The sequence below is a fragment of the Anopheles maculipalpis genome, chromosome 3RL (assembly GCF_943734695.1).
Source record: "Anopheles maculipalpis chromosome 3RL, idAnoMacuDA_375_x, whole genome shotgun sequence".
Taxonomy (NCBI): Eukaryota; Metazoa; Arthropoda; class Insecta; order Diptera; family Culicidae; genus Anopheles; species Anopheles maculipalpis.
This window is the reverse complement of record NC_064872.1, coordinates 47,469,248-47,494,421: the sequence shown is the minus strand read 5'-3', so window position 1 is coordinate 47,494,421 and position 25,174 is coordinate 47,469,248. Positions and strand designations below refer to the sequence as shown.

Below are 25,174 nucleotides of genomic sequence, written 5' to 3'. Positions count from 1 at the left end.
TATAAATTTCCAAAAATCTCAGAATCTCAGAATTCTCAAAAATCTCAGAATTTTTAGATATTTCAGAAATCTCTGAAATCTCAAAAACTTCAGAAATCTAAGAAATCTCAGAAATCGCAGATACCTCAGAAATTTCAAAAACCTCAAAATGCTCACAAATCTCATAAATCTCACAATTTTTTAAAATCTAAGGAATCTCAAAAATCTCAGAGACTTCAAAAATATCAGAATGCTCAGGAATTTCAGAATTTTCAAAAATCTCTGAATTCTTAGAAATGTCAGAATTCTTAGAAATCTCAAAAATCTCACATATAATAGAAATCTCAGAAAGCTCAGAATTTTCAAAAATTTCTAAAATCTCAGAATTTTCAAAAATCTCCGAAATCTTAGAATTCTCAGAATTTTCAAAAATCTAAGAAGTCTTAGAAATATCAGAATTTTGAGAAATGTCAGAAATCTCAAAACTTCCAAAATTCTCAGAATCTCAGAATTCTGGAAATTCTCAAAATTTTTAATTATCTCAGAAAGCTCAGAAATCTCAGATATCTCAGAAATATCATAAATATCAGAAATCTCAGAAATCGCAGAAATCTCAGAAATCTCAGAAATCTTGAAAATCTCAGAAACCTTAGAAAACTTAGAAGTTTTAATTAACTTAGAATTCTTAAAAATCTCAGATTTTTTAGATATCTCAGAATTCTCAGAAATCTCAAAAACTTCAGAAATCGAAGAAATCTCAGAAAAATCAGAAAATTCTTAAAATAAAAAAATCTCAGAATTCTCAGAAAGGTCAGAATTTTTAAAAATTCAGAATTCTCAGAAATCTCAGAAATTTCGAAATTCTCAGAATTTTCAAAATTCTCAGAATTTTGAGATATCTCAGTAATCTCAGAAATCTCAGAATTCTCAGAAAATTTCAAAAATTTCTTAAATATCAGAATTAAAAAAAATGCAAAATTCTTAGAATTTTCAGAATTTTCAAAAATATTAGAAGGCTAACAAACCATAGAATTTTGAGAAATCTCAGAAATCTCAAAATTTCAAAAAATCTCAGAATCTCAGAATTCTCAAAAATCTCGGAATTCTTTGGAATTCTCAGAATTTTCAAAAATCGTATTCTCATAAATCTCAGAAGTCTAAGAAATCTCAGAAAGCTCAGAAATCTCAGAAATCTCAGAATTCTCAGTAAATCTCAGAATTTTTAAATATATCAGAATACTTAGAAATCTCAGAAATCTCAAAATTTTTAAAAGTCCTAGAAATCTCAGAATTTTGAGAAATCTCAGAAATCTCAGATTTTTTTTAAAATTCTCAGAATCTCAGAATTCTCAAAAACATCAAAATTTTAAGATATCTCAGGAATCTCAGATTTCTCATAAATTTTCAAAAATCTCAGAAATTTCAGAAATCTCAAAATTTCCAAAAATCTCAGAATTCTCAGAAATCCCAGATTTTTTAAAAATCTCAGTAATCTCAGAAATATTAGAAATTTTAAAAATTTCAAAATTATCAGAAACCTCAGAATTTTCAATAATTTCAGAACTCTAAGAAATCTCAGAAAACTCAGAAAACTCAGAAATAAAAAATCTTAGTATTTTCATAAATCTCAGAAGTCTAAGAAATTTCAGAAAGCTCAGAAATCTTCGAAATTTCAGAATTTTAAGTAAAACTCAGAATTTTTAAATATATCAGAATACTTAGAAATCTCAGAAATCTCACAATTTTTAAAAGTCTCAGGTAACTCAGAAATCTCAGAAATGTCAAAAATATCAGAATTTTCGATTTCGCAGAATTTTTAAAAATTTCAGAATTCTAAGAAATATCAGAATTCTCAGAAATCTCAGAAATTACAAAAATCTCGGAATACTTAGAAATCTCAGAAATTTCAAGAATTCCAGAATTCTCAGGAATCTCAGAATTTTTAAAACCTTATATTTCTCAGAAATATCAGAATTTTCAAAAATCTCAGATTTTAAAATATTTCAAAAATCTCAGAAATCTCAAAAATATCAACAATCTCAGAATTTTCACATATCTAGGAATTTCCAAAAATATCATAAATTTCAGAAATGTCAGATATTTAAAAAAGCAAAGAAATTTAAGAAATCTCAAAAATATCAGATAACTCAGAAATTTAAAAGTTTTCTGAATTTTAAGGTTTCTCAGAAATCTCAGAAATCTCAGAAATCTCGAAATTTTCAGAAATCTTAGAAATTTCAAAAATCTCAGAATTTTCAGAAGTCTAGGAATTTTCAAAAATATCAGAAAGTTCAAAAATGTCAGAAATTTAAAAAAGCTTAGAAATTTAAGAAATCTTAGAAATTTCAGATATATCAGAAATTTGAAAGTTCTCAGAATTTTTAATATCTAAGAAATCCTAAATTTCCGAAAATCTCAGAATTTAAGAAAATCTCAGAATTCTTCAAAATTTCAGAATTTTCAAAAATCTCAGAAATCTAAGAAATCTCAGAATTCTCAGATTTCTCCGAATTGTAAGAAATCCAAGAAATCTAAAAATTTCCAAAAATCTCAGAATCTCAGAATTCTCAAAAATCTCGGAATTTTTAGATATCTCAGAAATCTCAGATATATCAAGTTAAGATGACAGCACAGCACAAGAAAAGCGACGCAGCAAAACGCGCCACCCAGCATCGCAACATGAGAACCTGCAACATAAACAAACAAACGACCGAGCAGCGCGCGCAACATTATCTGCAACGCAGCATAATTCACCACGGACCAACGCACCAGCATCAATCCAAACCAAACCAAATTTAGTTAGTTGATATTCAGACGCTAATCCGAACGGTATCTAACTCCGCCGGTCGATGGTAATAAAGTTAAGTTTTTTTTAAAAACACTTCTCCCGGACACCGTGCGTTAACTGGCGCCCGAATAGGGACCGCGCTATGTGAAAAATAAAGTTAAGGTGCAAGTGAAAGTAACCACGTTAGAGTGAAAGTTATCACCAAATCCTAAACTGAAAAAGACCTGATCGCCGAGTGCAGCCGTGTGAAAAGGATCCCGAGTCACCTGTGCAGTTAGCAGCTCACGCAGGACAAAAAGGAACCATCCGTCACACTGAGAAGGAGGACTATCATAGCCGGTTTTCTAGAAAAACAACACATCGTCCGTTAGAGGAACGAAAAACAACACAAGGCCCGCTAGAGGAGCTGAATCAAGACAACATAAAACGAACAAGCAACGCCCGAAACAGGATGCGTATGGTACTGTAAGTATATTACAAAAAAATTGTAAGTGAAAAATTTAAATTGTGAAAAAATCTATAACGCGTATCAAAAACGATCGCAAACTAATATAACTGTTTAAATTCAGGTTTCATGAAATATTTCAATGACGAACGAAAAGGGATTGCACTAGATAAGTTAGTTACATGAAATCATCTAGAGCAAAATGAACTTTAGAATTAGGAATGAACTTTAGAATTAGGAATGAACTTGTAAATTGTAATGAACTCGATTGACAGAGGAATACACACTCTCAAACGGAACGGCGCGAAGTGATCACGGTTTTTTTCTCTCGGCAAAGAAAACTTTACAGCCAGTAATAAAGTGAGATTTTCTCACATTTTTTGGTCCTTCGAACCGGATTGTAAAGTTTTCGGATTTTTATTCATCGCTCTGCATCAAGGGCTCGGAATAACGCTCTGCATCAAGAGCAAATTTGTATTATCGTCTTCGCGTCGTTTACCGCCATCGCGCAACGCTCTGCATCAAGGGCAACGGTCAACGATTCGGTCATCGCCATCGTTTGAAATTTCGCGCCAAGCGGTAACGTGTTCTTTCGTGTGACTCTTTACTTACCGTGAGTGTTTTATTCGTGACATGGATAAAAAACTAAAGCCTATTCAGTTACGGAAGCGGATTGCGTTGGAGAATATAAGTGCGCTCGAACGGTTCAAGGAACAGTTTTCTGGGGATGATGCAAAGCAAATCCCAGAAGTGTTAGAAGACCTGGAAAGGTACAAGGAAGGGTTCTTCGCTGCAGTAGCAAAGCTGGAGGAGCTCGACGACAGCAATGAAGCGATCGAAGCATGCATCATCGAGCGAATCAACGTTGAGGAGCGGTGCAGGAAGCTGAAGGGTTTTCTGCGGGAAAGGCTTCCAAGGGACGAAAGTTCTTTGAACGATACGTCAGGCATGGCCTCTTCCACGCTCGCGTTTGGTAGGCCTAACGCGCCACATCTGCGCCTTCCAAAAATCGAACTGCCATCTTTCGATGGGGATCAAACGAAATGGCTGTCGTTTCGTGACCGCTTCATCGCGATGATCGATGCCTCACCGGAGCTTCCATCGATTGCAAAGTTGGAATATCTGCTGTCGTCATTAAAGGGGGAAGCGGCGCTTCCCTTTGAACATACGCAGTTAACGGCAGATAACTACTCAGTGACTTGGTCCGCGCTACTAAAACGATATGACAATCCGCGGTTGCTCGTACGGGAATATTATCGTAAGCTACACCATCTTCCCGGAGTGCAATCGGAGTGTGTGATAAAACTTACCAGCTTAGTGGACGAATTTTCGCGATACGTGAACGGTTTTGTGAAACTGAACGAGCCAGTAGATTCGTGGGACACACCGTTATCCAACATGCTGTTGATGAAGTTAGATCGTGCTACCCTATTAGCGTGGGAGAAACACTCAGTGCATTTCACGAAAGATCGTTATAGAGACGTCATCGAGTTTGTACAGGACCGAATACAAATCTTGAAATCGACTAATAACTTCGCGAGTGTTTCGACCGAAAGTGAGAGTAAGGTGGCCGGCAAACTACGTTCTGCCGCTCCACGTAGATCTATAACAAACGCAATTTCCTCGCGGTCATCTCCCCCCGGTACTGCAACCAATAAGTGTCCGTTGCAGTGTGTCGACAGTCACTTTTTAAGGAGCTGTCCGGTATTCAACGGAAAGGACGTGCAGCAACGTCGTGAAATTGTGTCGTCGAAGCATTTGTGTTGGAACTGTTTAAGCGATTCACACCAGGTTAAACAGTGTAAGTCGGATTATTCGTGCCGTAGTTGTCGTCAGCGTCATCATACGCTTCTGCATATTCCGGCGGTGGATTCAACAGTTTCTATGGGAGTGCAAAACAATAACGGTATGGTGTTTTTGGAAACCACGTTACTGAACATCGTGGACGATTATGGTGTGAGACATGAGGCACGGGCGCTCCTCGACTCCGGCTCCATGTCGAATTTCATCTCCGAGCCGCTAGCTCGGAAGCTGCTTGGGACACCTCGAAACAAGGTGAACGTGTCGGTCTCGAGCATCGGGAACAAAGTGCAACAGGTGAAGGGTTCAATCGTTGCAACCGTGACATCTAGGAACCACACGCATGCTTGTCAACTCGAGTTGCTCGTTGTTGACCCTCCATTCTTCCAAATTCCAACGGCACCTATCGATGCGTCGTCGTGGAAAATCCCTGACTTGCCACTCGCGGATCCTTTGTTCCATGTGCCTGGCAAGATCGATGTCATAATTGGTGGAGACACGTATTGCGAGCTCCATTCTGGTAAGAAACGTTCCCTCGGCAAAGGGAAACCTTGGCTTGTAGAGACGCCATTTGGTTGGGTCGTTGCTGGCAATGCATCATCAGGCATTTCGCATGATTCGCATTTGTGCCACCTGGCTAGCAGCAGTACATCTTCGCTGGATTCGATTATGGAACGATTCTGGGAAATCGAGACGATTGGCGGTGATCCAGCATTGTCAGCGGAAGAAGATGCTTGCGAGAAGCATTTCGTGTCCACTACAACAAGAGATACATCGGGCAGGTATGTTGTACGTTTACCGCAGACTTCTAATCCAAGTATCGTTTTAGGAGCGTCCAAGGCGACCGCGGATCGTCGGTTCCTAGCAGTAGAACGTCGATTGATGTGCAACCCTACAATGAAGGAAGAGTACACCAAATTCATGAAGGAGTACGAACAGCTCGGCCACATGAAACGTCTTACCGATCCAGTCGATGATTCCGGCGAGCACTACTATCTTCCTCATCACGCGGTGGTAAAGGAAACGAGCACAACCACAAAGGTGCGAGTAGTATTCGATGCATCATGCAAATCGGCTTCTGGATACTCTTTGAACGACAAACTGTTGGTTGGGCCTGTGATTCAGGACGATCTGTTCACAATAATCGTTCGATTTCGATCACATGCGATAGCACTATCAGCAGATGTCGAAAAAATGTACCGCCAAATTCGCCATGATGACGACGACCAAAGATACCTTCGTATTCGGTACAGATACAATCCCACAGAGCCTATTCAAACCTTCCAATTACAAACGGTAACCTATGGCACCGCATCCGCACCATTTCTGGCAACCCGAACCTTAAAACAAATTGCATACGATCATCAAATACATTTTCCAAAGGCAGTGACTGCAGTTCTTCATTATTTCTACGTAGATGACTTGCTAACGGGAACAGAAGACGTAGCCGATGCAATCAAGATGCGAGGCCAGATCACGGGAATGCTTAACTCGGCAGGCTTCTCATTAAAAAAGTGGGCATCCAACGCACCGGAAGCACTGAAAGGTGTCCCATCAGAAGATTTGGCAGTTCTTCCAACACACGAATGGCAATATCCACAATCTGTATCAACACTGGGACTCGTGTGGGAGCCAGCAGTTGACATGCTTCGGTTCCGTATTGATCTGCCACCTGCATCAACGGTTTTGACAAAGAGGCTAACTTTGTCGTATATTGCCCGAATCTTCGACCCACTCGGCTTCCCACTTGGGTCCAACCATCATCATTGCTAAACTGTTCATGCAACAATTGTGGTCCCTGAAGTCCAACGGGAAGGCTTGGGACTGGGATAGTGAGCTACCATCACATCTTCAAAGGGAATGGACGGCGTTTCATTCCAAACTACACTCACTTCGTGAAGTGCGGCATCCCCCTAAGTGATTTGCATCACTTAGAGAAGCAACAAGCGTGCAGTTGCACTTATTCGCGGACGCTTCCCAATTAGCGTATGGTGCTTGTTGTTACCTTAGAACGGAAAGCCATTCAGAAATCTCGGTACATGTTTAGGCTGCTAAATCGAAGGTTGTGTCACTAGCAAACACTAACTCAATCGCCAGGTTAGAGCTTTGTGCAGCAAGATTGGCAATGCAACTGATCCAGAAGGTCAGTCAGTCCCTCAACGGTTCATATGAAATATTCGGCTGGACTGATTCGATGACCGTTCTGCATTGGCTAAATTCGTCACCGCGACGCTGGAAGCCATTCGTAGCCAATAGAGTGGCACAAATTCAGGCCGAGACCAGGATAAAGTGCTGGAGGCATGTCCCTGGTGTGGACAATCCAGCTGACGATGTATCGCGTGGTCTGCTTCCAGACAAATTGCGATTATGTCACCGGTGGTGGCATGGGCCAGTTTGGCTTAGTAGCAAGGAAGAATGTTGGCCTGAGGGAGAACCTGAAATAGAAGCAGAATTAACGGAAGAAGAACGAACAGTTCAGGTACAAGTCGCAGCAATGGCAACCATAAATGAGTTCACCAACGGTTTTTTTGCGCGGTTCTCTACCTACCTTAAACTACGTAGAACTACAGCGTATTGTTTGCGTTTCATTCGGTGCATGCGTTCGAGCAATTCCTCAGCAAACGCAGTAAACAAATCTCAGCAAACAAGCACAATTCAGGAACTCATCGCATCAGTACCACCTCTGACAGTGCGTGAGTTGGATCAAGCTGAGATTCGGTTATGCCACCTATCCCAGCTAGATTCATTCTCGAAGGATCGACTCGATATCGCAAATGGTAAGGACTTACCCCGTAACTCGAGGCTAAAATGGTTATCACCATTCATAGACCAGTCCGGAATAATGCGTGTTGGTGGCCGGCTTCGGCATGCACAAATGGAAGAGTCATCGAAGCATCCGATACTACTTTCTTCAAAACATCAACTGGCGGTCTTACTGGCAACAGCATACCATGAGAAATATTTGCATGCTGGTCCAGAACTATTACTATCCATGCTTCGTCAACGGTTCTGGATTATTGGTGGACGCAATTTAACGAAGGCTGTGTTCCATCGCTGTCACAAATGTTTCAAGGTTAAGCCTATACTGGTGAAACAATCCGTCGCGGACCTGCCTGCTTCAAGGGTTTCACCGACAAGGCCCTTTTTGGTGAGTGGCATCGATTACTGTGGGCCAGTATTCTTGAAGTCGACCGTACGCAACCGAAGTGCCACAAAGGCGTACATTGCTATCTTTGTTTGCTTCGCAACAAGGGCTGTCCACATTGAACTTGTGAGCGATCTCATTACCGCTGCCTTCTTGGCAGCACTACGACGCTTCGTGGCTCGCAGGGGCAAGATCGCGGAACTTCATTCGGATAACGCCACCACATTCAAGGGAGCTGCACACGAGCTTCATCGCATTTTTGAGATGCTTAAATGCAGTGATCGCGAACGCAATGAGATTTTCAACTGGTGTGCCAACGATGGTATACAGTGGAAATTCATTCCACCACGGGCACCACACTTTGGAGGGCTGTGGGAGGCTGCGGTACGATCAGCGAAACAACACATCATCCGCACGTTAGGAGGCACGAGCCTCACTCAGGAGGGCATGATTACACTGCTGGCACAGGTCGAACAGTGCTTGAATTCTCGACCGCTGATTCCGTTATCAAGTGAGCCTTCAGACATGGAACCGCTCACGCCCGGTCATTTTTTGGTAGGGTCGAATATGTTGTCTGTGCCACAGGTTGATAGAAGACAGGTTCCGTCGAACAGGTTGAAGGAGTTTCAGCGAATTCAAAAGCATCTTCAATGTATATGGTCGCGTTGGTATCCGGAATACCTGCAGCAGCTTCAAGCTCGCGCGAAGCAATATTCAGTGCCACCGGTAGAACTAAAAGAAGGGCAACTGGTGATCATTAAAGAAGATAATGTTCCACCTACCTTGTGGCCAATGGGAAGAATCACAGCGTTACATCCAGGGAAGGACGGTATAGTTAGAGTTGTAACGCTACGCACAGCCGCAGGAAAGGAAATTGTACGAGCAACGGCCAGAATCGCATTGTTACCCAATACTTAAATTTTGTATGACAAATGAGGCAATCACACTTCCGTTAGAAATGTAAACCCAGGTACAGAGAGTAATCGATCAACGATCGATAGCACAACGGTCACACTCTGCTATAAATCGATGCTATAAGCACACGGTAGCGAATTTCTATAAGTTTCATGATTTAAAAGAAGTTCCTTCTTTGGTGGCCGGGAATGTTTAAATTCAGGTTTCATGAAATATTTCAATGACGAACGAAAAGGGATTGCACTAGATAAGTTAGTTACATGAAATCATCTAGAGCAAAATGAACTTTAGAATTAGGAATGAACTCTAGAATTAGGAATGAACTTGTAAATTGTAATGAACTCGATTGACAGAGGAATACACACTCTCAAACGGAACGGCGCGAAGTGATCACGGTTTTTTTTCTCTCGGCAAAGAAAACTTTACAGCCAGTAATTAAGTGAGATTTTCTCACAATAACATATTACCAACTCCAACAACCGAAATTAAAAACGTGTTAAAACTAACGAAAACATCCTGGAGAATTTAATTAATTCATTACAATCCCTAACACTAAAAATGTCGAGACCCGAACTTGATCAAATTATCAACCGCATTACCGCACTCGAAGCGTGCAATATTGCCCCCACTTCTATCGATTATTCCGATCCAGCGCTTTATTTTACAAAACCAGATGGAACAAGTGTAAATCCTGAAACGTTTGAAAAAATCCCTGATTTGGTAAAGGATTTACCAACATTCACTGGGGATCCCAGCGAACTGAATAGCTGGTTAAATGACGTAGATAGTTTAGTGAAACTATACCAAACTAAAGGTACAGACAACATCGAACGTCAAAATAAATACCACATGATATGCAAATTCATTCGTAGAAAAATCGAGGTGAAGCGAATGACTCACTCGTCGCTTCAAACGTAGGCATAAACTGGAACCTTATCAAAAAAACATTGGTCACTTATTACGGATGCTTTCATGAGAGGACTCGTTGACAAATTCATAAGGAATTATGAACCAACATCCCTTGCAGGAGCATACAGCTATTGTATCTCTTTCCAAAACATTGAATGCAGAAAAATGTTAACAAAACCAAGAACCTACACTCCACCAACGGCACCAAGGAATATGATTCCCTTACCGCCACCAACACCAATAAGGTACATACATCCTCAGCCACCACCAAGGCCTCATTACCCAAAACCACAAATGTATGGAAATCGAAATTTTAACAATTTCACTCCAAGGCACCAACATCCCTTTCAACTAAGGTAATTTAATCAATTTCAACGTCAACCACCACCAGAACCGATGGATGATGATAATTCCATCAGAACTCACCAAGTGAATTACGGAAATCGTCCCAATTCAAACAATGCGAGACCACCAAAACGACCTAGAATCAATAATATCCAAACAAACGCAGGAAACATAAACACCATGAACCATATAGCAGATGCCAATCTAGCACAAACATTCGAAAACGTACACAACAACGTGAACAACACAATGGATGACATTGTGCAACAGTCATTCGAACGATATCTCAGAACAATTGAAAAACAAGAAGGTTACAACTTCAGAGACACTCTTGAAGAAGGAGAGCTGAATTTTTTAGATTAAACTCAGCGTTGCCCTACTTCTTATTCTATGGTAACGCTTCAGAACCACTCAAAATGTTAATTGATACTGGATCGAATAAAAATTACATACATCCTAAATATGCAAAAATTTCACATAAGGTTGATGAACCATTTTTTGTATCAACTGTAGCAGGAGATATTAAAATCGACGCTTATTCTCAAGCACGATTATTCAAACCATATTCAGATAAAATGCTAAAATTTTATCATTTAGAAAATTTAAAATCATTTGATGTCATAATCGGACACGATTCATTAAAGGAAATTAAAGCAGTAATTGACACAGCCAATGAAATATTAATCATTGATGACACAAATATCATTCCATTACAACAATACCAACTACAGGAAGAAAATAAAATCAATATTCGTAATAATCATTTGAACCAAAACGAAAAAAGAAAGTTACATGACCTATTACAGGAATATCAAGATCTTTTCCAACCACCAGATATGAAACTACCTTGCACTTCGCGAGTCAAAGCGACAATAAGAACAAAAGATGAATCACCAGTTTATAGTAAAACGTATCCCTATCCCCAAGCACTTAGAGGTGAAGTTAACAGGCAAATTGAAAAACTCCTAAATGATGGAATCATCAGACCTTCGAAATCCCCATACAATGCACCAATGTGGATTGTTCCAAAAAAACTGGATGCTGCCAATGAAAAAAAAATAGACTTGTCGTAGACTACAGAAAATTAAACACTCAAACAATAAGCGATAAATATCCTATTCCGGATCCATCTACTGTTTTAGCCAATCTAGGTTCAAATAAATATTTCACAACTCTTGACTTAGCGTCAGGATTTCATCAAGTACCTATGTCGGAAAATGATATCGAAAAAACCGCATTTTCGGTAAACAACGGAAAATATGAATTCGTACGCATGCCTTTTGGTTTAAAAAATGCCCCTTCAATATTCCAACGTGTCATGGACGACACTTTAAGGGAACATATCGGAAAAATTTGTCACATATACATCGATGACGTAATCATTTTTAGCGAAACAATTGAAGAACATCTGAAAAATTTAAAAATTGTTCTATAAACTTTGAGAGCCGCTAATTTTAAAATACAACCGGACAAATCTGAATTTCTAAAAACAGAAGTTGAATTCCTTGGATTCATAGTCTCAAATGAAGGACTTAAACCAAATATAAAAAAGGTTGAAGCCATAAAAAATTTCCCAGAACCACAAAACCTTAAAGAACTGAGAAGATTCTTACGACTGTCAGGGTATTACCGCAGGTTTATTAAAAACTATGCACAACTGGCAAAACCCATCACAAAACTCCTAAGCGGGGAGGATGGCCATCGCCAAATTTCCAAACACGAATCAAAAAATTTTCCTATTGAATTTGACCAAGCCGCAAAAAACGCATTTCAAACCCTTAAAGACATAATATCTTCTAATGATGTTTTAGCTTTTCCAGATTTCAAGAAGCCATTCGAACTAACAACAGACGCATCGGACAAAGCACTAGGAGCTGTGCTTTCACAAAAATTTCACGACGGTGATAGACCGATAACCTTCATTTCTCGCACTCTTTCCAAAACAGAGGAAAATTACGCAACCAACGAAAAAGAAATGCTTGCCATCGTTTGGGCATTACACACATTGAGAAACTTCATATACGGAGCTAAAATTAATATTCATACAGATCATCAACCATTAAAATTTGCTTTATCTCCGCAGAATAACAACGCAAAACTGAATGGAGGAACACGACTACCAATTATTCTACAAACCCGGAAGATCAAACGTCGTAGCAGACGCACTTTCCCGTATACAACTAAACTCACTAACCCCAACTCAGCACTCAGCTGACGAAGACGATCATTCGTATATACCTTCAACAGAAGCACCAATTATTGTATTCCACAACCAACTAATATTTAAAATTGGAACTAATTCTTCCTACCATTTAATTACCCCTTCCCCGAAATTCAAAAGACATATTTTCATAGAACCAACATTTACTTCTGATTTTATCAAGGATAAATTTAAAAAAAAAAATCAATCCAAATGTAATTAATGGTATTCACACAGATGAACAAACAATGGGAATTATCCAAGAGGTTTATAAAACTCTCTATAATCCAAAAACAGTCAAAGCTAGATTTTCCCAAATACAAGTACAAGACCTATGCGATGAAGAAACACAAATTGAAGAAATCAAAAATATTCATAATTTTGCTCACAGAAATGCTAAGGAAAACTCATCACAATTTATAAAAAAATTCTACTTTCCTGGAATAAGAAAAAGTATTCAAAACATTGTAAAAAATTGTGAAATATGTAAAACAGAAAAATACGAGAGAAAACCCCAAAAATTTATACCAGTAAAAACACCAATACCGACATATCCTGGAGAAATTATCCATGTCGACATATTTGCTTATAACGGAAATTTTTTATTTATCTCATCAATAGATAAATTTTCAAAATACGTTAAAATACGACCAATAAAATCGAAATCCATCGCTGATGTAAAAGAAGTTTTACTACAACTCCTATATGACTGGGACTTACCAGCTCAAATTGTAATAGACAACGAATGTACGTTTGTGTCAAACGTTATCGAACAATCAATACTAAATCTAGGAGTAAAAATATTTAAAACTCCAGTTAATCGTTCAGAAACGAATGGACAAATAGAACGTTGCCATTCGACAATAAGGGAAATCGCTAGATGCACAAAAAGACTCAATCCAGAGATGAGCATTATAACATTAGTACAACAAGCTGTTTATAAGTATAATCACAGCATACATTCATTCATAAAGGATACACCACGAAATGTGTATGTAGGAGAAATATCAAACGATCTGCTAGAGAGATCAAGAATAAGAGAAAAAACAAATGAAAGAATACTAGAGCTATTCAAAAAGAATGAAGAAAAAATCAAAAACGAAAAATATAAGGATTACGTAGAAAACGAATATGCATTCGAAAAGAAAAAGACGAATAACAAACGCGATAGTCGTTTTAACGCAGTAAAAGTAAAGGAGAATCATCCAACATAAATTATCGATTCAAACAATCGAAAAATACATAAAATAAACTTAAGAAAGTAATGAAAAAATATTAACATTCTTTCAAATTTATTTTAACTATCGTTACAGAATACTAATGATCCTGTTGATCAAACTAATTTTCGGAGATATAAACATATATGATTTAAATAACAATCCATTAGCCATAATACCGATCGATAAAGCTAAGATACAAATTGGATACATAAGAACAATACATCCAATAGATTTAACTGATATAAAAGAAACAATAGAGGAAACATTACAAGATAGTCCAAACGGAAATTCTACTGAATCTATCGAAAATTTGATCAGAATAAAAGCTAGCATGCTACAGGACACTTTTGCGAAAATCAAACCATTTGTGAACAGACAAAAACGATGGGACACATTAGGCAAAATTTGGAAATGGATCGCTGGAACTCCAGATGCTGACGACCTACATGTCATTAACTCCACAATGAACTCCCTGATAGCAGAAAGCAACAAACAAATAATAATCAACCAAGGTTTCAATGACAGGTTGAAACAAATAACTGATGTCGCTAACCAAGTCGTAAATATTGAAAACGAATGCTATGAGTCACACCAAGTGGAAATTCGAAAACTTATTCTACTTTCCAACATAAATATGCTACAAGAAAAATTGGATGTCATAGAAGACGCTATACTGTTAGTTAAACACGGGATTCCGAGCAGTAAGCTACTATCCCTTGAGGATCTGACCTCAATAGAACAGTTTCTTGAGAAGAATAGCATTAAATACAACACACCGGAAGAATTGCTAAGGCAATCAACTGCCCAAGTTGCAGTAAATGAATCACATATACTATAGATGCTAAAGTTCCCCAAACTATCTTCAAGAATTTACGAGTACGACTATATCGACTCGAAAATACAACAACATGCACGTATAATCGTCACACAAAACTTTATATTACAAAATCAAACCCACGTATATGCTATAACAGAGAAGTGCCAACAACAAGAAGATGTTCATATATGTCCACAAATCGGCTTACAAAAACCCACGACATGCATTCAACAAATTGTGAGAAGAGAAGATTCACAATGTAACTACGAAAAGATTTACAGTCGAGGCTTCATAAAAAGAATCAAAGAAGACACAATACTAATCAACGACGTAATAGCTCAAATCGCATCAAACTGCAGCAAAATGAACCAAGTACTGAACGGTTCCTACGTCATACAATTCGAAAATTGTAACATTATCATAAATGGAGAAATTTATTCAAACAACGAAGTCACCATTCCTGGTAAACCATTCAAATCAACAGCAGAAATCAACATCGATAAGAGCGAAATCGAACATAAACCGCCTCTCCAACTCATACAAAAACTCACCATAGAACATAGAGAAAAACTACAAAGTATTAACTTGCAGAATGATTCTTTGAGATGGAAATTCAATGTATTCGGAGGAACATTTGCATTCATATGCCTATGCGCATTGATAATCTGTTTATTCTTCCACTTCAAGAGAACGACGATAAAAGTAAACTTGACTCAAGCGAAACGACCCGAAACCTTCGTTAGCAGACCAACTTCATTCCACGCAGCAACGAGCCTTAGAGGGCAAAGTCATTTAAGAGGGGAGGAGTTAAGATGACAGCACAGCACAAGAAAAGCGACGCAGCAAAACGCGCCACCCAGCATCGCAACATGAGAACCTGCAACATAAACAAACAAACGACCGAGCAGCGCGCGCAACATTATCTGCAACGCAGCATAATTCACCACGGACCAACGCACCAGCATCAATCCAAACCAAACCAAATTTAGTTAGTTGATATTCAGACGCTAATCCGAACGGTATCTAACTCCGTCGGTCGATGGTAATAAAGTTAAAATTTTTTTAAAACACTTCTCCCGGACACCGTGCGTTAACTATCATAAATGTCAGAATTTTCATAAATCTCAGATCTCAGATATCTAAGAAATTTCAAAAATCTCAGAATTCTCAAAAATCTCAGAATTTTTAGATATCTCAGAAATCTCAGAAATTTCAAAAAACTTCTGAAATCTAAGGAATCACAGAAATCGCAGATACCTCAGAAATTTCAAAAATCTCAGAATGCTTACAAATCTCATAAATCTCACAATTTTTTAAAATCTAAGGAATCTCAAAAATCTCAGAGACTTCAAAAATATCAGAATGCTCAGGAATTTCAGAATTTTCAAAAATCTCAGAATTCTTAGAAATGTCAGAATTCTTAGAAATCTCAAAAATCTCACATATACCAGAAATCTCAGAAAGCTCAGAATTTTCAAAAATTTCTAAAATCTCAGAATTTTCAAAAATTTCCGAAATCTTAGAATTCTCAGAATTTTCAAAAATCTAAGAAGTCTTAGAAATATCAGAATTTTGAGAAATGTCAGAAATCTCAAAGCTTCCAAAATTCTCAGAATCTCAGAATTCTGGAAATTCTCAGAATTTTTAATTATCTCAGAAAGCTCAGAAATCTCAGATATCTCAGAAATATCAGAAATCTCAGAAATCTCAGAAATCTCAGAAATCTCAGAAATCTCGAAAATCTCTGAAACCTTAGAAACCTTAGAAACCTTAGAAATTTCAATAAACTCAGAATTCTAAAAAGTCTCAAATTTTTTAGAATTTTCAGAAATCTCAGAAATCTCAAAAACTTCAGAAATCAAAGAAATCTCAGAAATTTCAGAAAATTCTTAAAATAAAAAAATCTCAGAATTCTCAGAAAGGTCAGAATTTTTAAAAATTCAGAATTCTCTGAAATCTCAGAATTTTCGAAATTCTCAGAATTTTCAAAATTCTCAGAATCTTGAGATATCTCAGTTATCTCAGAAATCTCAGAATTCTCAGAAAATTTCAAAAATTTCTAATTTATCAGAATTAAAAAAAATGCAAAATTCTTAGAATTTTCAGAATTTTCAAAAATATTAGAAGGCTAACAAACCTTAGAATTTTGAGAAATCTCAGGAATCTCAAAATTTCCAAAAATCTCAGAATCTCAGAATTCTCAAAAATCTCAGGATTCTTTAGAATTCTCAAAATTTTCAAAAATCGTATTACCATAAATCTCAGAAAACTTAGAAATCTCAGAAAGCTCAGAAATTTTTTTGCAATCTCAGAATTCTCAGTAAATCTGAGGATTTTTAAATATATCAGAATACTTAGAAATCTCAGAAATCGCACAATTTTTAAAAGTCTTAGAAATCTCAGAATTTTGAGAAATCTCAGAAATCTCAAATTTTCTTAAATATCTCAGAATCTCAGAATTCTCAAAAACATCAAAATTTTAAGATATCTCAGGAATCTCAGATATCTCAGAATTTTTAAAAATCTCGGTAATCTCAGGAATATTAGAAATTTCTAATATATCTAAATTATCAGAAATCTCAGAATTTTCAAAAATTTCAGAATTCCAAGAAATGTCAGAATTCTAAGAAATCTCAGAAAACTCAGAAAACTCAGAAGTAAATAATCTCAGTATTCTAATAAATCTAAGAAGTCTCAGAAATTTCAGAAAGCTCAGAAATCTCAGAAATCTCAGAATTCTCAGTAAATCTCAGAATTTTCAAATATATCAGAATCCTTAGAAATCTTAGAAATCTCCCAATTTTTAAAAGTCTCGAGAAACTCACAAATCTCAGAAATGTCAAAAATATCAGAATTATGGAAATCTCAGGTTTTTCAAAAATTTCAGAATTCTTAGAAATCTCAGAATTCTCAGACATCTCAGAATTTTGAGAAATCTCAGAAATCTCAGAAATCTCATAATTTTCAAAAATCTCAGATATCTCATAAATCTCAGATATCTCATAAATCTCAGATATCTCAGAAATCTCAGAAATTTCAAAAATCTCGGAATAAATAGAAATCTCAGAAATTTCAAGAATCCCAGAATTCTCAGGAATCTCAGAATTTTGAAAAACCTCATAAACCTCAGAAATGTAAAAATTTCAAAAAAATCAGATTTTTAAATATTTCAACAATCTCCGAAATCTTAAAAATTTTAAAAATCTCAGAAATTTCACAAATCTAGGAATTTTCAAAAATATCCGAAATTTCAAAAATGTAAGAGATTTAAAAAAGCTTAGAAATTTAAGAAATCTTAGAAATTTCAGATATATCAGAAATTGAAAAGTTCTCAGAATTTTTTATATATAAGAAATTCCGAATTTCCAAAAATCTCTGAATTTTTAGAAATCTCAGAAATCTCAGAAATCTCAAAAACTTCAGAAATCTAAGAAATCTCAGGAATGTCAGATATCTCAGAAATTTCAAAAAACTCAGAATGCATACAAATCTCATAAATCGCACAATTTTTTAAAATCTCAGGAATCTGAGAAATCTCAGAGACTTCAAAAATATCAGAATTCTGAGAAATTTCAGAATTTTCAGAAATCTTAGAATTCTAAGAAATGTTAGAATTCTTAAAAATCTCGAAAATCTCACATATTTCAGAAATCTCAGAAAGCTCAAAATTTTCAAAAATTTCTAAAATCTCAGAATTTACATAAATCTTAGAATTTATGTAAATTCTTAGAATTCTCAGAATTTTCAAAAATTCAAGATGTCTTAGAAATATCAGATTTTTGAGAAATCACAGAAATCTCAAAACTTCCAAAATTTTCAGAATCTCAGAATTCTCAAAATTCTCAGAATTTTTCATTATCTCAGAAAGCTCAGAAATCTCAGAAATCTCAAAAATATCAGAAATCTCAGAAAAATCAGAAATCTCAGAAATCTTAGAAATCTTAGAATTTTGAAAAATTTCAGAATTTTAAAAAATCTCAGATTTTATAGATACCTCAAAAATATCAGAAATCTCAAAATCTTCAGAAATCTAAGAAATTTCGGAAATTTAAGATATATCTGAAAATAAAAATCTAAGAATTCTCAGATATCTCAGAATTTTTAAAAATTCAGAATTCTCAGAAAACTCAGAATTTTCCGAATTTTCAGTATTCTCAAAAATTTCAGAAATTTTGAAATTCTCATAATTTCCAAAAATCTCCAGGAATCTCAAAATTTCCAAAAATCTCAGAATCTCAGAATTCTCAAAAATCTCAGGATTCTTTAGAATTCTCAAAATTTTCAAAAATCGTATTACCATAAATATCCGATATCTTAGAAATTTCAGATAGCTCAGAAATTTTAGCAATCTCAGAATTCTCAGTAAATCTGAGGATTTTTAAATATATCAGAATACTTAGAAATCTAAGAAATCGCACAATTTTTAAAAGTCTTAGAAATCTCAGAATTTTGAGAAATCTCAGAAATCTCAAATTTTCATAAATATCTCAGAATCTCAGAATTCTCAAAAACATCAAAATTTTAAGATATCTCAGGAATCTCAGATATCTCAGAATTTTTAAAAATCTCGGTAATCTCAGAAATATCAGAAATTTCAAAAATATCTAAATTATCAGAAATCTTAGAATTTTCAAAAATTTCAGAATTCCAAGAAATGTCAGAATTCTAAGAAATCTCAGAAAACTCAGAAAACTCAGAAGTAAATAATCTCAGTATTCTAATAAATCTAAGAAGTCTCAGAAATCTCAGAAAGCTCAGAAATCTCAGAAATCTCAGAATTCTCAGTAAATCTCAGAATTTTCAAATATATGAGAATTCTTAGAAATCTTAGAAATCTCCCAATTTTTAAAAGTCTCGAGAAACTCACAAATCTCAGAAATGTCAAAAATATCAGAATTTTGGAAATCTCAGGTTTTTCAAAAATTTCAGAATTCTTGGAAATCTCAGAATTCTCAGACATCTCAGAATTCTCAGACATCTCAGAATTTTGAGAAATCTCAGAAATCTCAGAAATCTCATAATTTTCAAAAATCTCAGATATCTCATAAATCTCAGAAATCTCAGAAATCTCAGAAATTTCAAAAATTTCGGAATTAATAGAAATCTCAGAAATTTGAAGAATCCCAAAATTCTCAGGAATCTCAGAATTTCTTAAAAACCTCAAGAACTCATAAATATCAGAATTTTCAAAAATCTCAGATTTTTAGATATTTCAAAAATCTCAGAAATCTCAAAAGTTTCGAAAATCTCAGAATTTTCAGAAGTCTAGGAATTTTCAAAAATATCAGAAATTTCAGAAATTTAAAAAAGCTTAGAAATTTAACAAATCTTAGAAATTTCAGATATATCAGAAATTAAAAAGTTTTCAATATTTTTAATATTTAAGAAATCCTAAATTTCCAAAAATCTCATTATTTAAGAAAATCTCAGAATTCTTAAAAATTTCAGATTTTCCAAAAATCTCAGAAATCCAAGAAATTTAAGAATTCTCAGCAATCTCAGAATTGTGAGAAATCCAAGAAATCTAAAAATTTCAAAAAATCTCAGAATCTCAGAATTCTCAAAAATCTCGGAATTCTTTAGAATTCTCAGAATTTTCAAAAATCGTATTCTCATAAATGTCAGAAGTCTAAGAAATCTCAGAAAGCTCAAAAATCTCAGAAATCTCAGAATTCTCAGTAAATCTCACAATTTTGAAATATATCAGAATACTAAGAAATCTCAGTTATCTCAAAATTTTTAAAAGTCATAGAAATCTCAGAATTTTGAGAAATCTCAGAAATCTCAATGTTTTTTAAAAATCTCAGAATCTCAGCATTCTCAAACACATCAAAATTTTAAGATATCTCAGGAATCTCAGATATCTCAGAAATTTTAAAACCCTCAGATTTCTCAGAAATTTTCAAAAATCTCAGAGATTTCAGAAATCTCAAAATTTCCAAAAATCTCAGAATTCTCAGAAATCTCAGAATTTTTAAAAATCTCAGTAATCTCAGAATTATCAGAAATTTTAAAAATATCAAAATTATCATAAACCTCAGAATTTTGATTTTGAATTTTGAATTTCAAAAAATTCACAATTCTAAGAAATGTCAGAATTCTAAGAAATCTCAGAAAACTCAGAAAACTCAGAAATAAAAAATCTCAGTATTTTCATAAATCTCAGAAATCTAAGAAATTTCAGAAAGCTCAGAAATCTCCGAAATCTCAGAATTTTTAGTAAATCTCAGAATTTTTAAATATATCAGAATACTTAGAAATCTCAGGAATCGCACAATTTTTAAAAGTCTCAGGAAACTCAGAAATCTCAGAAATGTCAAAAATATCAAAATTCTCGATATCGCAGAATTTTTAACAATTTCAGAATTCTAAGAAATATCAGAATTCTCAGACATCTCAGAATTTTGAGAAATCTCAAAAATCTCAGACATCTCAAAATTTACAATAATCTCAGATTTCTCATAAATCTCAGAAATCTCAGATATCTCAGAAATTTCAAAAATCTCGGAATTCTTAGAAATCTCAGAAATTTTAAGAATCCCAGAATTCTCAGGAATCTCAGAATTTTGAAAAACCTCATAAACCTCAGAAATGTAAAATTTTTCAAAAATATCAGATTTTTTTATGTTTTTTTGAAAAATCTCCGAAATCTCAAAAATTTTAAAAATCTCAGAAATTTCACAAATCTATGAATTTTCAAAAATATCCGAAATTTCAAAAATGTCAGAAATTTAAAAAAGCTTAGAAATTTAAGAAATCTTAGAAATTTCAGATATATCAGAAATTGAAAAAATCTCAGAATTTTTTATATATAAGAAATTCCGAATTTCCAAAAATCTCTGAAATTAAGAAACTCTCAGAATTCTTAGAAATATCAGAATTTTCAAAAATTTCAGAAATCTAAGAAATTTCAGAATTCTCAAAAATTTAAGAATTGTGAGAAAACCAAGAAATCTAAAAATTTCCAAAAATCTCATAATCTCAGAATTCTCAAATATGTCGGAATTATAAGATATCTCAGAAATCTCAGAAATCTCAGGAATCTCATAAATCTCAGAAATCTCAGAATTTTCATAAATATCAGAAATCTCAGATATCTAAGAAATTTCAAAAATCTCACAATTCTCAAAAATCTCAGAATTTTTAAATATCTCAGAAATCTCAGAAATCTCAAAAATTTCAGAAATCTAAGAAATCTCAGAAATGTCAGATATCTCAGAAATTTCAAAAATCTCAGAATGCTTACAAATCTCATAAATCGCACAATTTTTTAAAATCTCAGGAATCCCAGAAATCTCAGAGACTTCAAAAATATCAGAATTCTGAGAAATTTCAGAATTTTCAGAAATCTTATAATTCTAAGAAATGTTAGCATTCTTAAAAATCTCGAAAATCTCACATATATCAGAAATCTCAGAAAGCTCCAAATTTTCAAAAATTTCTAAAATCTCAGAATTTACATAAATCTCAGAATTTATGTAAATTCTTAGAATTCTCAGAATTTTCAAAAATCTAAGATGACTTAGAAATATCAGATTTTTGAGAAATCTCAGAAATCTCAAAACTTCCAAAATTTTCAGAATCTCAGAATTCTCCAAATTCTCAGAATTTTTCATTATCTCAGAAAGCTCAGAAATCTCAGAAATCTCAAAAATATCAGAAATCTCAGAAAAATCAGAAAACTCAGAAATCTCGAAAATCTCAGAAATCTTAGAAACCTTAGAATTTTGAAAAATGTCAGATTTCTAAAAAATTTCAGATTTTATAGATACCTCAAAAATATCAGAAATCTCAAAAACTTCAGAAATCTAAGAAATCTAGGAAATTTCAGATATATCTGAAAATAAAAATCTTAGAATTCTCAGAAATCTCAGAATTTTTAAAATTTCAGAATTCTCAGAAAACTCAGAATTTTCGGAATTCTCAGTATTCTCAAAAACCTCAGAAATTTTGAAATTCTCATAATTTCCAAAAATCTACAGGAATCTCAAAATTTCCAAAAATCTCAGAATCTCAGAATTCTCAAAAATCTCAGGATTTTTTAGAATTCTCAAAATTTTCAAAAATCGTATTACCATAAATCTCAGAAGTCTTAGAAATCTCAGAAAGCTCAGAAATTTTAGCAATCTCAGAATTCTCAGTAAATCTGAGGATTTTTAAATATATCAGAATACTTAGAAATCTCAGAAATCGCACAATTTTTAAAAGTCTTAGAAATCTCAGAATTTTGAGAAATCTCAGAAATCTCAAATTATTTTAAATATCTCAGAATCGCAGAATTCTCTAAAACATCAAAATTTTAAGATATATCAGGAATCTCAGATGTCTCAGAATTTTTAAAAATCTCGGTAATCTCAGAAATATCAGAAATTTCAAAAATATCTAAATTATCAGAAATCTCAGAATTTTCAAATATTTCAGAATTCCAAGAAATGTCAGAATTCTAAGAAATCGCAGAAAACTCACAAAACTCAGAAATAAATAATCTCAGTATTCTAATAAATCTAAGAAGTCTCAGAAATCTCAGAAAGCTCAGAAATCTCAGAAATCTCAGAATTCTCAGTAAATCTCAGAATTTTCAAATATATCAGAATCCTTAGAAATCTTAGAAATCTCCCAATTTTTAAAAGTCTCGAGAAACTCACAAATCTCAGAAATGCCAAAAATATCAGAATTCTGGAAATCTCAGGTTTTTCAAAAATTTCACAATTCTTAGAAATCTCAGAATTCTCAGACATCTCAGAATTTTGAGAAATCTCAGAAATCTCAGAAATCTCATAATTTTCAAAAATCTCAGATATCTCATAAATCTCAGAAATCTCAGAAATTTCAAAAATCTCGGAATTAATAGAAATCTGAGAAATTTCAAGAATCCCAGTATTCTCAGGAAACTCAGAATTTTTAAAAACCTCGAAAATCTCATAAATATCAGAATTTTCAAACATCTCAGATTTTTATATATTTCAAAAATCTCAGAAATCTCAAAAGTTTCGAAAATCTCAGAATTTTCACAAATCTAGAAATTTTCAAAAATATCAGAAATTTCAGAAGTTTAAAAAAGCTTAGAAATTTAACAAATCTTAGAAATTTCAGATATTTCAGAAATTAAAAAGTTCTCAATATTTTTACTATCTAAGAAATCCCAAATTTCCAAAAATCTCATTATTTTAGAAAATCTCAGAATTCTTAAAAATTTCAGATTTTTCAAAAATCTCAGAAATCTAAGAAATTTCAAAATTCTCAGCAATCTCAGAATTGTGAGAAATCCAAGAAATCTAAAAATTTCTAAAAATCTCATAATCTCAGAATTCTCAAAAATCTCGGAATTTTTAGATATCTCAGAAATCTCAGATATATCAAGTTAAGATGACAGCACAGCACAAGAAAAGCGACGCAGCAAAACGCGCCACCCAGCATCGCAACATGAGAACCTGCAACATAAACAAACAAACGACCGAGCAGCGCGCGCAACATTATCTGCAACGCAGCATAATTCACCACGGACCAACGCACCAGCATCAATCCAAACCAAACCAAATTTAGTTAGTTGATATTCAGACGCTAATCCGAACGGTATCTAACTCCGCCGGTCGATGGTAATAAAGTTAAGTTTTTTTTAAAAACACTTCTCCCGGACACCGTGCGTTAACTGGCGCCCGAATAGGGACCGCGCTATGTGAAAAATAAAGTTAAGGTGCAAGTGAAAAGTAACCACGTTAGAGTGAAAGTTATCACCAAATCCTAAACTGAAAAAGACCTGATCGCCGAGTGCAGCCGTGTGAAAAGGATCCCGAGTCACCTGTGCAGTTAGCAGCTCACGCAGGACAAAAAGGAACCATCCGTCACACTGAGAAGGAGGACTATCATAGCCGGTTTTCTAGAAAAACAACACATCGTCCGTTAGAGGAACGAAAAACAACACAAGGCCCGCTAGAGGAGCTGAATCAAGACAACATAAAACGAACAAGCAACGCCCGAAACAGGATGCGTATGGTACTGTAAGTATATTACAAAAAAATTGTAAGTGAAAAATTTAAATTGTGAAAAAATCTATAACGCGTATCAAAAACGATCGCAAACTAATATAACTGTTTAAATTCAGGTTTCATGAAATATTTCAATGACGAACGAAAAGGGATTGCACTAGATAAGTTAGTTACATGAAATCATCTAGAGCAAAATGAACTTTAGAATTAGGAATGAACTTTAGAATTAGGAATGAACTTGTAAATTGTAATGAACTCGATTGACAGAGGAATACACACTCTCAAACGGAACGGCGCGAAGTGATCACGGTTTTTTTCTCTCGGCAAAGAAAACTTTACAGCCAGTAATTAAGTGAGATTTTCTCACATTTTTTGGTCCTTCGAACCGGATTGTAAAGTTTTCGGATTTTTATTCATCGCTCTGCATCAAGGGCTCGGAATAACGCTCTGCATCAAGAGCAAATTTGTATTATCGTCTTCGCGTCGTTTACCGCCATCGCGCAACGCTCTGCATCAAGGGCAACGGTCAACGATTCGGTCATCGCCATCGTTTGAAATTTCGCGCCAAGCGGTAACGTGTTCTTTCGTGTGACTCTTTACTTACCGTGAGTGTTTTATTCGTGAC

The 25,174-nt window shown here is 34.7% G+C and overlaps 2 protein-coding genes across 2 annotated transcripts; both read left to right on the top strand.

Moving 5' to 3' along the window:
* Positions 1-3,845: 3,845 nt before the first annotated feature.
* LOC126560691 (uncharacterized) lies at positions 3,846-6,785 on the top strand. Its single transcript, XM_050216648.1, has one exon. It carries the CDS (start codon positions 3,846-3,848, stop codon positions 6,783-6,785), a length of 2,940 nt encoding a protein of 979 aa, XP_050072605.1.
* A 7,150-nt stretch (positions 6,786-13,935) lies between these two features.
* On the top strand, positions 13,936-15,342 carry LOC126560690 (uncharacterized). The gene is made up of 3 exons (XM_050216647.1): positions 13,936-14,576; positions 14,901-15,265; positions 15,310-15,342. The coding sequence occupies exons 1-3, from the start codon at positions 14,078-14,080 to the stop codon at positions 15,340-15,342; spliced, it is 897 nt and encodes a 298-aa protein (XP_050072604.1). The 5' UTR covers positions 13,936-14,077.
* Positions 15,343-25,174: the final 9,832 nt, after the last annotated feature.

Bases quoted from the DNA above. Each gene is read 5' to 3' on its own strand.
- LOC126560691 (XM_050216648.1), top strand. From the start codon at position 3,846: ATGGATAAAAAACTAAAGCCTATTCAGTTACGGAAGCGGATTGCGTTG.
- LOC126560690 (XM_050216647.1), top strand. From the start codon at position 14,078: ATGCTACAGGACACTTTTGCGAAAATCAAACCATTTGTGAACAGACAA. The intron at 14,577-14,900 runs TACTATAGATGC...ACGACGTAATAG, and splicing joins TGCAGTAAATGAATCACATA to CTCAAATCGCATCAAACTGC. The intron at 15,266-15,309 runs GTAAACTTGACT...CTTCGTTAGCAG, and splicing joins TCAAGAGAACGACGATAAAA to ACCAACTTCATTCCACGCAG.